The sequence below is a fragment of the Montipora foliosa genome, chromosome 7 (assembly GCF_036669935.1).
Source record: "Montipora foliosa isolate CH-2021 chromosome 7, ASM3666993v2, whole genome shotgun sequence".
In the NCBI taxonomy this organism is placed as follows: Eukaryota; Metazoa; Cnidaria; class Anthozoa; order Scleractinia; family Acroporidae; genus Montipora; species Montipora foliosa.
In genome coordinates, this window is record NC_090875.1 from 5,529,687 (window position 1) to 5,544,725 (window position 15,039).

General features: G+C 39.8%; 1 protein-coding gene and 1 pseudogene across 1 annotated transcript; one reads left to right on the forward strand and one right to left on the reverse strand.

Moving 5' to 3' along the window:
• The window catches only part of LOC138010312 (uncharacterized), a 299,228-nt pseudogene that overhangs the window by 40,156 nt on the left and 244,033 nt on the right, over positions 1–15,039 (forward strand).
• Positions 5,705–7,747, reverse strand: LOC138011068 (uncharacterized). The gene has a single exon (XM_068858070.1). The coding sequence runs from the start codon at positions 7,745–7,747 to the stop codon at positions 5,705–5,707; it is 2,043 nt and encodes a 680-aa protein (XP_068714171.1).

Sequence of the window (15,039 nt, forward strand, 5' to 3'; positions counted from 1 at the left end):
TCAACCTTCTGAAACATATAAATACCAAATAACATTCCTTCGACCTTGTTTGTCTATTTTTTAAAGTTGCATTCCAAAGGACTGACTCTCAATAATAATGCTCAGTAAAATAATTTGGCTCCCTCCTGCCTTTATACTTTAATACATTACTAAATTTCAACCTTTTTTTTTTTACTTTACTTACCTTACTTGAGCAATATTTATATCAACGTTCATTTTATTTTGATTACATTTATGCTGTTGTTTACTGCCTATGGCTGTGTCATACTAAATTCAAAAGCTTTGCTCCTTTGGGCACTGCACACCTATTCATTGTCTACATTATGACCTCATATTATTTTTGTTCTCTCTTTATTTGTAATATAAATTGTGTGTACAAAGAATTGAATGGAATGTCCACTTGATTCACACACAACTCACATTTGAGTAATGACTACTTTTTTCCTAGAAAACCAAGACCCACTGGATGGTGGAGAACTCCTCGAAAGGAGTGAGTATTGAAAAAAAAACTTACTTATTGCTTGCCATTGCCTATGTTCGCAGACAATTTTTAAAAGTTGCATCGAAAGGACTCTCTCAATAATAAAATTAATGATGGTATCATGGCTTGATGATAGTTGCTAATCTGTCACCACAAGACAGTATTATATTTAAGTTATAAGAGATGCGTTTTCATTTTTGTTGTTTTCAGGATGCTGGAGGTGTCAGGGCATAGGACATTTCCAATGGCAGTGCCCCAATTCCCGCAGAGGCGGGAACAGGGGTGACAGGGGGAGGGGACGAGCCCTATTTAATGGAGGGTTGGGTGGAATCAATGTATGCTCTGGAGGAAGGGTCAACATTTACTACAGGTAGACAGGGCGATTAAAGTCAAGCTATGTATATAAACAGCCCAAAAAGAACCACACTACCAGAAATAAATTACTTTCATCAATGTTGAAAGATTTCAAACATTTGCCACGTGATGCAAACACTATTATGGTTACATAATGTGAACGCAAGACTACATTTGTTTCCTAGAAAACAAAGAAAACACTCAAGCGTTGAATCCAAGTGAGTATTGAAAAAAAGGGTAGTTAGTGTTTGACTAATTACATTTACATCTAAATACATGGGGATGTCATGCGGAAGGGCATGAGTTCGACTCCTGCCGGACTGTCACTCAGGGTCTTAAAATAACTGAGGAGAAAGCGCTGCTTTGTAATTACATCCGCAAATGGTTAGTCTTCCAAGTGTTCTCGGCTAAGGACGATAAGCCGGAGGTCCCGTCCCACAAATAACTCCCATGTTCATTAGTTCCCTGTGGGCCGTTAAAGAACCCACACACTATTCAAGAAGAGTAGGGGATGAAGTTCATGGTGTTGTGGCTGTCCTCTCTGTGTTTTTGGGAGGGTGGGTATAGCAGGTCCACATCAGCTGAATAGCTGCCAAAAAGTCAACCTTCTGAAACATATAAATACCAAATAACATTCCTTCGACCTTGTTTGTCTATTTTTTAAAGTTGCATTCCAAAGGACTGACTCTCAATAATAATGCTCAGTAAAATAATTTGGCTCCCTCCTGCCTTTATACTTTAATACATTACTAAATTTCAACCTTTTTTTTTTTACTTTACTTACCTTACTTGAGCAATATTTATATCAACGTTCATTTTATTTTGATTACATTTATGCTGTTGTTTACTGCCTATGGCTGTGTCATACTAAATTCAAAAGCTTTGCTCCTTTGGGCACTGCACACCTATTCATTGTCTACATTATGACCTCATATTATTTTTGTTCTCTCTTTATTTGTAATATAGATTGTGTGTACAAAGAATTGAATGGAATGTCCACTTGATTCACACACAACTCACATTTGAGTAATGACTACTTTTTTCCTAGAAAACCAAGACCCACTGGATGGTAGAGAACTCCTCGAAAGGAGTGAGTATTGAAAAAAAAACTTACGTATTGCTTGCCATTGCCTATGTTCGCAGACAATTTTTAGAAGTTGCATCGAAAGGACTCTCTCAATAATAAAATTAATGATGGTATCATGGCTTGATGATAGTTGCTAATCTGTCACCACAAGACAGTATTATATTTAAATTATAAGAGATGCGTTTTCATTTTTGTTGTTTTCAGGATGCTGGAAGTCTCAGGGCATAGGACATTTCCAATGGCAGTGCCCCAATTCCCGCAGAGGCGGGAACAGGGGTGACAGGGGGAGGGGACGAGCCCTATTTAATGGAGGGTTGGGTGGAATCAATGTATGCTCTGGAGGAAGGGTCAACATTTACTACAGGTAGACAGGGCGATTAAAGTCAAGCTATGTATATAAACAGCCCAAAAAGAACCACACTACCAGAAATAAATTACTTTCATCAATGTTGAAAGATTTCAAACATTTGCCACGTGATGCAAACACTATTATGGTTACATAATGTGAACGCAAGACTACATTTGTTTCCTAGAAAACAAAGAAAACACTCAAGCATTGAATCCAAGTGAGTATTGAAAAAAAGGGTAGTTAGTGTTTGACTAATTACATTTACATCTAAATACATGGGGATGTCATGCGGAAGGTCATGAGTTCGACTCCTGCCGGACTGTCACTCAGGGTCTTAAAATAACTGAGGAGAAAGCGCTGCTTTGTAATTACATCCGCAAATGGTTAGTCTTTCAAGTGTTCTCGGATAAGGACGATAAGCCGGAGGTCCCGTCCCACAAATAACTCCCATGTTTATTAGTTCCCTGTGGGCCGTTAAAGAACCCACACACTATTCAAGAAGAGTAGGGGATGAAGTTCATGGTGTTGTGGCTGTCCTCTCTGTGTTTTTGGGAGGGTGGGTATAGCAGGTCCACATCAGCTGAATAGCTGCCAAAATGTCAACCTTCTGAAACATATAAATACCAAATAACATTCCTTCGACCTTGTTTGTCTATTTTTTAAAGTTGCATTCCAAAGGACTGACTCTCAATAATAATGCTCAGTAAAATAATTTGGCTCCCTCCTGCCTTTCTACTTTAATACATTAATAAATTTCAACCTTTTTTTTTTTACTTTACTTACCTTACTTGAGAATTATTATATCAACGTTCATTTTATTTTGATTACATTTATGCTGTTGTTTACTGCCTATGGCTGTGTCATACTAAATTCAAAAGCTTTGCTCCTTTGGGCACTGCACACCTATTCATTGTCTACATTATGACCTCATATTATTTTTGTTCTCTTTCTATTTGTAATATAAATTGTGTTTACAAAGAATTGAATTGAATGTCCACTTGATGCAAACACATCTCACATTTGAGTAATGACTACTTTTTTCCTGGACAAGAAAGGTGGACGACCGCCCAAAAGAAGTGGGTATTGAAGAAAAAAACTTACATATTGCTTGCCTTTGCAGACAATATTTCCTGGGAAAGAGAGGCACAATAGCAAATGTGGCGAATATTGTTCTCTTTCTATTTGTAATATGAATTATGCGTACCAAGAATTGACTTGAATGTTCCCTTGATTCACACACAACTCACATTACAGTAATGACTACTTTTTTCCTAGAAAACCAAGACCCACTGGATGGTGGAGAACTGCCCAAAAGGAGTGAGTATTGAAAAAAAAACTTACTTATTGCTTACCATTGCCTATGTTAGCAGACAATTTTTATAAGTTGCATCGAAAGGACTCTCTCAATAATAAAATTAATGATGGTATCATGGCTTGATGATAGTTGCTAATCTGTCACCACAAGACAGTATTATATTTAAATTATAAGAGATCCGTTTTCATTTTTGTTTTTTTCAGGATGCTGGAGGTGTCAGGGCATAGGACATTTCCAATGGCAGTGCCCCAGTTCCCGCAGAGGCGAGAACAGGGGTGGGAGGGGGAGTGGTAGGGGACGGGCCCTATTTAGTGGGGGGTTGGGTGGAATCAATGTATGCTCTGGGGAAAGGGTCAACATTTACTACAGGTAGACTGGGCGATTAAAGTCAAGCTATGTATATAAACAGCCCAAAAAGCACCACACTACCAGAAATAAATTAGTTTGGTCAATGTTGAAAGATGTTAACCATTTGCCACATGATGCAAACACTATTATGGTTACAAATAAAATATTACAAGTTGAAGTTCTGAAAGGATGTGTGTTACATAGCTTGACTGCCCACTATATTATCTGTAGTATATTTTGACCCAATAGGCCATTGTCTTAGGCTCCGTTTACACGAACGTGGTTTCATTTGTAACCGCATCGATTTTGCTGCAGGTTAAACCTTCCGTTTACACGACACCGATCGAGACTGTTATTGAAATCATGTTGATTTGGAACCGCTGCCAAAAGTGGAGGGTTTTGAAAACGATGCGGTTTTATCTGTCGTGTAAACAGCGAAACCGCATCGATTTAAATACGGTTACTATGTTGGTGCGAAATTTGCATTGTTCAATTGAAGATAGTGAATTTAGCACGTAGTGCAGTGCTCGCTTGTACCATTTATGACTTGGATTTTCTGGTGAAAACAGATGCGTGTAAACACTTCCAAACCGCATTGATTTTGACGCGGTTTCGAGATCATTAAAGTGTAGTACAATAATAATAATTATTTCTGACAGCTTCACTACTGCTAAGACAATGGCCTAAATCTAGAGATATAACCAGAGTTAAGAATAATATTAAAAATATGAGCCAGTGCAGTAACTTATATAGTTTTAGCCTTAATATCTAATGTCTGAGCAACACAATAATCATTCAAATGCTAGCATCTGTCCAGAACTCATATTAAATGCACCCTTCATTCAGTTTCAACATGATGCTCTCTTCAGTTACTTTACTGATATCTCTTCATGCCTTTGAAAATATGCCTGGAGAAAGAATTAGTTTCTTCTGAGTGTGTAGTAGAAGTTAGATGTTTTGCTCAGATATTTCAACATTAAACTCAATTGTCATGTACTTTTTTAGGAGCACCTGTCGGTTTTCTATGTCATACCCTTCTTGTTACCAGTTCATTTGTTTGTATATATTTAGCCATTGTTATTCAAGCAATACAAACAGTGATACCATCAGGGCTCAGTGTCACAGCAGTCACGCCAAAACACAGACTGCAGTCTGTGCAGACCAGAAGTAAAATATGGTGTTCCCCTCACTATTATTGAGAGCTAACCATAAACAGGCTAACCTGAATGTCACTTAGGCCTCATTAGGCTAACCAAATGTTAGTCCAGTCAATATATTGATAAGACCCATCACAAATTGCAACAGACTTTATTTCTTCACTATCCATATCAGAAAAGTGTCCCGATCAACATATCAAAAGTCTAGAAAAATCTACGAAGGGAAAGTGACTTAATTTTTTAGTTATACATCATACCTCTATTGGTACAGCATGAAAACGAGGCTACATACAATAACCTACTCTTAAATGTATTTCTTTTATCACAAATTTACTAATGTCATTCAAACAAGAAAGATAATGATCCAGACATCCTCACAAGTTCTAATTCAACTGGGCAGGACAAATGAATCACGAATTATAATCCTTTTCCCTAGTACGTTTCTAATTTTACAAATAAGCCTTTAAAGCTCAGCATGGGAACAAGACTAAATACAAAACAACTTTCCTCGTTTACTTTTCACTGATGGAAACATCACCGGCTTAATTGAAATAAAGTAAAGCTATAATCTAGACACCTTAGCAGACAGTGTCAATTTGGAAGAATGCATGAATCATACATCATCATCATCGTCATCATCTTCACTTTCACAGTCATCTGGCTGGACAGAGTTGGTGCAACCTGAGCCTCTACACTGACCACAAGCAGTTGAACACTCTAGGTTGTGTTTTCTGCTGGTACATCTAAGGCTGCTGCAGTCTGTGGAGCAGTTGCATCTCACAATTTGAAGGAGGGCTTGAGGTGCTGGAGGTAAGTGTGTCATGATAGGAAGAAGCAATCTTTCACTGGCCTTCCATCCCCATTCTTCTGCTGACATGGTTTCTCCAACCCCCTTCCACTGTTGGACTTGAAAGTACACACGTAGGCTGTGATATCTCGCTGCTGCTGATGTAGGAGGTAAGCTCTGTGGCTGAACTTGCAAAGTGTTGGTGGCTACCTTTTCGCAGTACCGTCGGTATCGAAGAGAATCCAGTCCTTCGTCAGACTTGCCGTTGTAAACACAAACCAGTGCCTTTTCACCCGCTGCGACAACATCCTCCTTGGAGGCAGATGTGTTGTTGAACACTTGTGCTTGATCTCGAAAATGCTGGCTGGCGAAGAACTCCTTCAGTGAGACGCCCTTACCAATACCATAGAGGAGAGAAGTGGTATCACATCCAAGGATTGCATGGATGAACAACATGTTGCTGCATACCTCTTGACCAAGCTTCTCCTTCAGCACTTCCATGTTCCAGACCCGCCGTTTTATCGAATTGGCCTTTGGCTCAGGCTGAAAGAATAACTCAAATGCATTCAATTCCGTGTGATAGCACAATAGGATAAGAAGATCGGTGTCCTCCCTGACAAGCACGGTGTTTATCCTTCTTGCACTTTCCACAGATGTCTGTACTATGAGGAGATCAGCATCTGCTTGGGAGTGACGTGTTTGGCAATTTCTCTTCTGCAGATAGCTGCTCAGCATATTGACGAAGGATTGCTTGTTGCTTGAATTTGACAAGAAGTGATCTTTTTTCATGGTAACTTTCATATCATCAGAAAATGTGACGGTTGTCCCTGTTTTCCCTCCTGCTTGCCTCTGCTGTGTCATATCCTTTGTGGAACTGCTAGTGTAACCATCAAAGACAACAATTGCTGCACCATACTTCCGAGTCACATAGTTGCAGTACAAATCACAGATGTCCCTATATGTAGGGAATCCACGTGGCCAAGGGATCCGATGAAGAAGCGCACCACCATCCAACACATATTGGACTTCACTGGTTGGCCCAGCAGGATCGCAAGGCAGCTTGGCCCAGATAGCATCTGCTAGTACTGGCTTTTGTGGCTGAAGCAGCATTAACAAGGAATCAAATAGAGCTGTTGGATAGCTACATAGCTCATGCTGGAACATGGCTTCCATGTCATCCAGTGATTTACTGGCAATAATCAGACGCTGAAACAACAGCTGCGGATCCACCTGGATCTTCTCTCCATCAATTTTAACAGATGACTTTGTACTAAGTGTGCTGACCTGATTACTTCTTTTGAACTTCAATTCCACAGCTGATTTTCCTGTCGTGGATTCTAAGATGGTCTGTCTGATCTCCTTAGCATTTTCCACATTCACGGAACTGTCAGCATGGACGCCATTCATGATGTTCATCAGATCTTGATGACGTGTGAAAGGGTTTCTTTCTGCTAGAGAAAAGAGCAAACTCCAGGTGTCCTTCATGTCGCGGGCTTGCCTGGACTTGGTCATATCCTTGTTCTCCTCGCCTGTGCTGTAACTTACACTGGTGAGGTCCAACATGACACGATTCATCTCGGCACAGGCAGGCATGGAGAGCAACCAAGTCAGTCGCTGTCTTTCCGTCATCCCACGTCCTCTTGTAAGACCACCACTTGTCTTAACGCTTCTCATTAGCACTTGTTCAATCACAAGATCTGTCGAGAGTCCTGCCCACATGCAGTTGCTTCTTCTAACTACATGGAATCCAGCTTCAAATTTCCTGTATACATCTGGATGTTCACTCTCAAGGCTGTTCATGGATTGCAAGTACAATCTGGCACTTTTAGCATACAGATTGTGCCCTGAGGCAGCCAGATAGGGAAGCATCTCTGACAAAGCTTGTAGATGGAGTCTCCAATTACTGGTTCGCTCAGCCTTTATGAACATGCAAAGGATGTCTACCATATCCATATACTGCAGCCAGACCGATGCTGTGTGGTCGTCCTTCATGAAATCCCTCTGTTGTTGGCCTTTTATCCTGTCTAGAACATCAGCTGCACTTATTTCTTCTGCTGACTTTTTTTTGTTTATTAACTCATGATACAGGGCACGAGCTTCCTGAAGGTCAGGATTCTGTCTGGGATCTGCAGTAGATGGCGTATTTGATGCAAAACATCTTCATCTTCATCTTCATCTTCAGCTGCCGCTGACTGACTCATTTGGCGTATCTTGCATTCCGAAATGGGAACTTGTCAGAGCTTTGGATAGCATGAGATGTGTAAGAGCGATCTGAAGTGTGCGAACGCACTGCTCGAGCGATAGCTTTACCAGGAGGCAGTGTCCCAGTGGTTAGGGCCCAGTGGTTAGGGCGCTTGCCTTGAGATCCGGAGATCCCGGGTTCAAGACCCGCTCTGACCACTCATGAATTTGATCCTGGTAGTCCCTGGTTCAACTTCCCAGCTGCACTTGTAAATAGCCAACTGGTTTGCCGCTGACTCATTTGGTGTATCTTGCATTCCTGAAATGGGAACTGTCAGAGCTTTGGATAGCATGAGTGTGTTAAGAGCTGCATCTACAAGATGTGCACGCACTGCTCAAGCGATAGCTTTACCAGTAAAGATGTGCTCCACTGCGTTTGGTGCATAAATCATCTCTAAAAGCTCTTTTAATCCAGATCCTGCCATGAGATTGCCAATGCAGCCGAGAAAACTCATCTCAGTATGGAATCCACCAAGACGCAGGACTATTTCACGAAGGTCACTTCCCAGAGGTTCAGACATAATGATTGTCAAAGCCTTCCACCACAGTGGTTGATCAAAAGTAATAATTGGTGTTACGTTATGCTTGCGTGCATGTTCAGTTACAAATTTCAATGTGGAGAAGATGCAAGTAGGGTCAATTGAACTCATATCAATCATTGGGAGGAATGTCACAGAGGACTGACCCGGATGGTTACCACGATGAACATACTGCAGCATACCAGACCAAGCTGGTCGAGAGAAACCAAATAAGAGTGACGTCTTCCATAGAATAACAAGATTGGCTGTTGGATCGAGGGCTTTCTGGATAACTATGTCATTGTACTTTATCTCTATTTCCTGGTTTGCTAAGCCCTGGTGCTGTATTTGGATGCATCCTGCTGTGGAAATATCTTCTGCATTAACTTGTCTCCTTGGAACAAGTTGCCTCTGCGTTGTTCCGGGGGTAACAGCGGCTATGATCCCCATGCCATGGAACGTATCGTTGCCGTCCAAGGTTCTTATGTTGTGATCAACATTATCTGCAACAAACTCAGAAGTATGGCTGGGAATATCAGTTCCTTGATTTACAGCTGCATTTTGTCCAAACTTCTGCACTTCTTGATATGAACAACAAAATCCATGACGGTGGAGGGAGTCAATAAGGAAACGTGATGCAAAATGGTGATGAAGCTGTACAGCCACTCCAACCTGAAGTGGTGCAAGTATAACTCGAGGGCGGGCTGCTTCCATCATGGCTTGTCCAATAGATGCCAATTTAAGGCCGACATCTTTTCCTGTCAAGATCCCTTCTAAAAAAAGCTTGAGAGTGGCAGGAAGGAAGTTGAGGCATCTCTCTTCAGTTTCAATTTCATTTACGGTGGGATAGTGCTCATTTGAAGTGTCTACTAACTTGATGTCATTCTTAATGAGCTTGGTAGCAGTTTCTATGATGTGTTGTTTTTCCTGTTCAGGATGATCCTTTTGACGAGCATGAAATTCTTGAAGAACAGTCTCTGCCGTGCTCCTGAACGTGACTACATTAGCCCTTCCATTTAATTCAGTGATTATTATTTGATCACCAAAGTGCTCCTTGATCTTAGCCTTCATATGTGTATGGCCATACGCTGTGCTTTCCGAGTCTGCCATAAAATCATTCATTAAGTCAATAAGGTCACTCACACTTATCTGTTTATCATCATTTTCTTGAAGAAACCTTGCTACTCGCAGGAACGCATCCGTTTTTTCCTCATCTTGCGGTCGGCCAACTTTTTTCTTCTTGTGCGTAGGTTCATCAGTCACAAACATCTTTGGAATTTGCTTCCCTGTGCGGAAATTGACGCTACATGTCTGATGATACACTGCATCAGCGGCAGGTAAGTCATGAACGTGCATAATTCTGGCCTGTACAATGTCACTCCATGCATCTTGTCTTTCACAACATGTCGCCAATATAGTATCCTTCATGTCTAGGGTTGTTACACTAAAGACCTCTCTTTTTTTCCCTTGCTCCACAACATTGACAGGCGTTCCACAGAAAAAGCAATCACTGCTGAAACTGAAGCTCTTTTCCGCTGAACGCATTTGGAGTGGGAAATACTTGTGTCTGGGGTTTGGGCGGCCTCTCTTTTTGCTTGGGCTATTTTGTTAGGGTTGCAATGGATTTTGTGGCAATATTGGTGAACCTGTTGCCCAGGTACGGTGCAGATAGTACTATCATTACGCTCTAAACTTGCTCTGTTAACACTTGCACTGCCTTTCTCTCCTAGCGTAACTATAGCGGAGTCTTGCCCTTGGTCAAGTGGCTCTTTACAGATTATGCAATTGGCTTTTCCATCCATCACAGATTAAGTTTAAGATTATCTGAAATCATAAATAGCTTCAGCGAGTCTAGTTACAACACTGAATTCGAAATCCGAGTCTGTTCTTGCCATCATAAATTCGGTTTGTCAAATTTAAGTACGTTTTTAAGTAAAAAATCTACTTATAGGTCACCAAAATACTTCACTTCAATACTTCTTTTGTACATTTTTTATAACTTTAAAATACCTGTTATAACCTTAATATGGTTGCATCAACAATTACAATCTTGCACAGCATATAAACAATGTAAACTAAAAAAGTTTTAGTTTTTGTACATTTTAAAACCATTTTTATACTAAAATAGTTTCACGAACTCCAGAAAAAATATGGTATTTTGTGGCTTGTGCCCGAACTGAAGTGCCTCGATGGTCTCTATTGTTATCTTAATATGATAACTTAACTGCGAAATAGGACTATTATGCAGCTTGTCCTGGCCAATAGTCATCATATTTCATGAATTCGAAGAATAAACGATTCAAATTCACATGATGCTTACAATTTATTTCATTATAAGTGCAGAAAATTGTTGTATTTAAACTGCTAACAAGCTTACGAACTTACATACACTGTAGTGAAACCAAAAATATAATTCTACTTTTCTCTGCACAAAGGTTATCTAATTTGCAAATGTGTGTTTTATTGTGCTTAACATTCTATTCAAATCACCATCAATATTTAAAACATTGAAAAGCAAGTCAAAACAAGTAAGAAAAGGACTCACCTGTACACAGCAAATCCCACGTGGAGGCCACCATATCGAATTGAGCCTGCAGTAACTAATGGTCCACGGTTATTATTTTTAAACGGTCTCAAAATGTTAAGACAATATTTTTTCAATCAATAAAGACAATTACAAGGTTTTCCTAACGTTTTGATTTATGTAACAGCCTGCAAAAGATAACTGTTTATATGGCCTCGTTTTCATGTTCAGCATCAGAGTATCCATATAAATAATAGATTTTTCTCCCCTTGTTCTCCTTAGATTGTTCTAGACTTTTGATATGTTGTAGAGGATATATTTCTGGTTATAAAACCGTAGAGAAACTTTCTGTTGCAATTAGTGATAGGTTGACAACTTTTATTCGCTAAAATGCTTGGACTATTCGATGAATTTCGCTATCATTACTTTTTCACAGTACTGTATCTGGGCAAAAACTCGTTCTTCAATATTTCTGAGTTATGTTTCCACTGACGCTGGGTGTTCAGTAAGCTTAAATGGTTTTTACATATTCTCTCAGTCTGAACTCATTGGACCAGATCATTTCAGTAAGGCTGAAGAAGGCAAGTATGATTCCAACTTTTCAGTTTCACTTGTCTGTTACATTTTTATGACAATGATGTTTCTTAATATTCACTGATAAATCTTGATATTTGTTTATGCCTTTCTGGGGGAGGTGCTGCTTATGTGTCTGAATAGTTTAAGGTGCTCTCAGAATACAGGAAAATGGCATTCTGAGAACACTAAATTTCAAATTTTCTTACAGAACCGTTTTATTTAAAAAGTACAAAACATGTACGGTGTTTCTATCGAGATTTAGTAAAAATCTACTACTGTTCTATCATGAACTCTGTGAGAGTTTCTCTCCTGGTGTTTCAGTGAAGGAACACTTTCAGAATTAAGAGCAACACGTTTTCTTAGGATTCTCTGAGGCAGCAGAGTAGCATGGTCTTCTTAGGCTGCAACTCTGTGAGAGTTTCTCTCCTGGTGTTTCAGTGAAATTTAAAAAGGATTAGAACACTTTCAGAATTAATCTAGCAACACATTTTCTTAGGATTCTCTGAAACTGCAGAGTAGCATGGTCTTCTTAGGCTGCGACTCTGTGAGAGTTCCTCTCCTGGTGTTTCAGTGAAGTTTTAAAAAGGATTAGAAAACTATCGGAATTAAGAGCAACACGTTTTCTCAGGATTCTCTGAGACAGCAGAGTAGCATGGTCTTCTTAGGCTGCAACTCTGTGAGAGTTCTTCTCCTGGTGTTTCAGTGAAATTTAAAAAAAACCATTTTCAATTTGCCAAGAAGCAATGAAAAACCTGCGAGGCGTAATAAATATGGAAAACTTGAATCACTGGATTCCTTTTTGGTTTTCTTTTTCAGCGAGGGCTTTTCTCTGGGTGTTTCATATTGGAAAATGTAACGACCTTAAAATACAATTAAAGGAGAGATAATTTAATTTTATTCTGAACAATCAGTTGTGTTCTTTCCTGAAATGGTCAGTGTTCGTTATTAATTTCCGATTACAAATGAAAGCAGCTGTATACAAAGCAGGGATGATTATAATCCAACATAGTGTTAATATTATCAAGAAATTATTACATTACTAATAAACAAAGACAATTCACATCACTTGTGGCATTGCGTATTCTTATCCTAGCAGGGTTTTTTACTCCAGTGGCGGTAATTTTATAGGTGAACTTTCCCCACAAATATTCTCAGTGTTAAAAAACCACTGTTAGAACTGTCAAATAGTGGGCACCAAATAAGTTCACACTCTCTCGTAGCTCTCCCCTGACCAGCGCTTATGTCAATTTGGGATCGAAGAGTGAGCTGCTTTGCTGATGTCTTATTCTTTGCAGCTTCCAGAGCAGCACGGCCAGACAGTTGGCGTTCAATATTGATTTCGGTAGTGCCACTGAAGGATTTGGAGAAGCAAAGTCCTACAGCTGATTGTTCGGACAGTGCCTGTTGAACATCTTCCAAGTTGTAGGTCTTGAATGAAAGACGTGGTGCCTTTTGTTTCCACATGGGTGGTTTAAAGTGCTTGCACTCTTTCACTGCATTGAGATTTGCACTTCCTATCTTTTTTAATAGGTGGCTTAAGAAATCCAATCTAACATTGGTGAATTAAAATGGCACCATTTGGCTGCAAATATTTAAAGAAAGAGTTCATTTAAGGATGTTAAAAGAGTGGCTTCCAGTCAATAGAATGTTTGCAGAATATTGTTTTATTACTTTGAACGTTGCGTACTTTACATGCATTTGTGAGTGCTTGAGCTTTGACTTGTTGATTTCTTATTCCAAAAAATGCAGTCTTTAGTTAAAATACAAGGCCTGTTTGTCCGAAAACTTCTTATGCCAACGTATCACTCAGATTACTCAACATGAGTGTTTAACTTCTCCCGGTAGCGTCGCATTACCATATGCATCATAAGAAAAATAAAGCCTTGGTCCATTTTATGCCCGATTTTTACCTGGAAATGCAATATATATTTGTAACATGCACGTGTCTCGTGGTCTCGCTTGTTATTGTTTCATTATTATATTGCAATAAAAACCGGGCATAAAACGTCAACAAACATTCATTCTGTTGTCGGCATAATGAGAATTAGTTAACTCAAAGTAAATCAGGCTATAGTAAAAATAGAAGAGAAAAGTCAATATTTCGAGGTACCTCGTGTCCAGAATGCCTTGACTGGAAGTGGCTTTCAAGGGCCCTCCTTGACTTAAATTTCTTTTCGCAAATAGTACAGTGTGTAACGTATATTTCAGCCATTTTCTGGCCAAATACTTTTTGCGGTTCGAGTACAAATAAAGATCAGTTTTTGTTGAATATATTGTCGAAAACGCCACCAGTGCAAACTTTAAACAATGCACCCCAGCCCCAGCTCTTGTTGCATAGGAGGTGCCAAAGCGGAAATTTTTAGGTGATAAACAAAGTTTCAGGGATTTAGAGAATTTTACTTTTGGTCAATTCCCTGGCTAAGGACGTACAGCGAAACTTCCCACTGAAATTGCTACTGACACGGTGAGGGCATCTCTGCTCGAGCATCCTTGGATTTGAGACTCAAAGTACAAACAACAATTCTGGACCAATGTAATCAGGGAATAAACAGCAAAAGTAATACTTTGTTTCAAGAATGTCTCAGTCAATGGAGATGTCATTCCATCATGAAATCACTGAATTCTCAGTAAGTAGCTAGCCTTTTGTCGCTGATTTGGGAAATTTCCATTGCTGAAAAGTCAATTAGAATTTCCGTTCACTTCGAGAAAAACCATGAACGACAAAGAAAAACGGCAACACAAAGTTAGAAGGAAAGCGAAAAAGAAAAGACGCGAAAAACGAAAAAAGAAGAAGCAAAGCGAGCAAGGATTGAAGATCGCCATCGGCGGCTTGAAGTCCAGGTAGAGAAAGCCATTGAAAAGCGCATTGATAGTGGAGAGCTACAACGTGTGAATGCAGATCCAGCAGATGGACATCTAGCGTCGGAGTCTGACAAACAAAACCGTATAGCAATGAAGAGATCAGCAAATACAGACCACGAAGAAGTACCAAAGAAGGTAGCTCGAATCCATGGTCTAAAAGAAATATCTGCAACACATGTGACCTTAACTAAGACTTGTCTTGGTAGTGGTAGCTATGGTTCCTGTTACCTGGGCACCTTCTGTGGCATGACCATCGTGGTTAAGTCCTTGCATGTCCACGAAGGGAAAGGAGAGTCTAGTCATGAGGCAGAAAACAGAGTAAGGCAAGAGCTGATTTACGAGGCCCGCATCATCAACAAACTGGGTTTTCATCCGTGCCTTCCTCTTCTCTTCGGGGTTTGTAGTGCAGCGCCACCCTTTCGTCTTATCATTCAGTTTCA

Bases quoted from the DNA above. Each gene is read 5' to 3' on its own strand.
- LOC138011068 (XM_068858070.1), bottom strand. From the start codon at position 7,747: ATGCTTCCCTATCTGGCTGCCTCAGGGCACAATCTGTATGCTAAAAGT.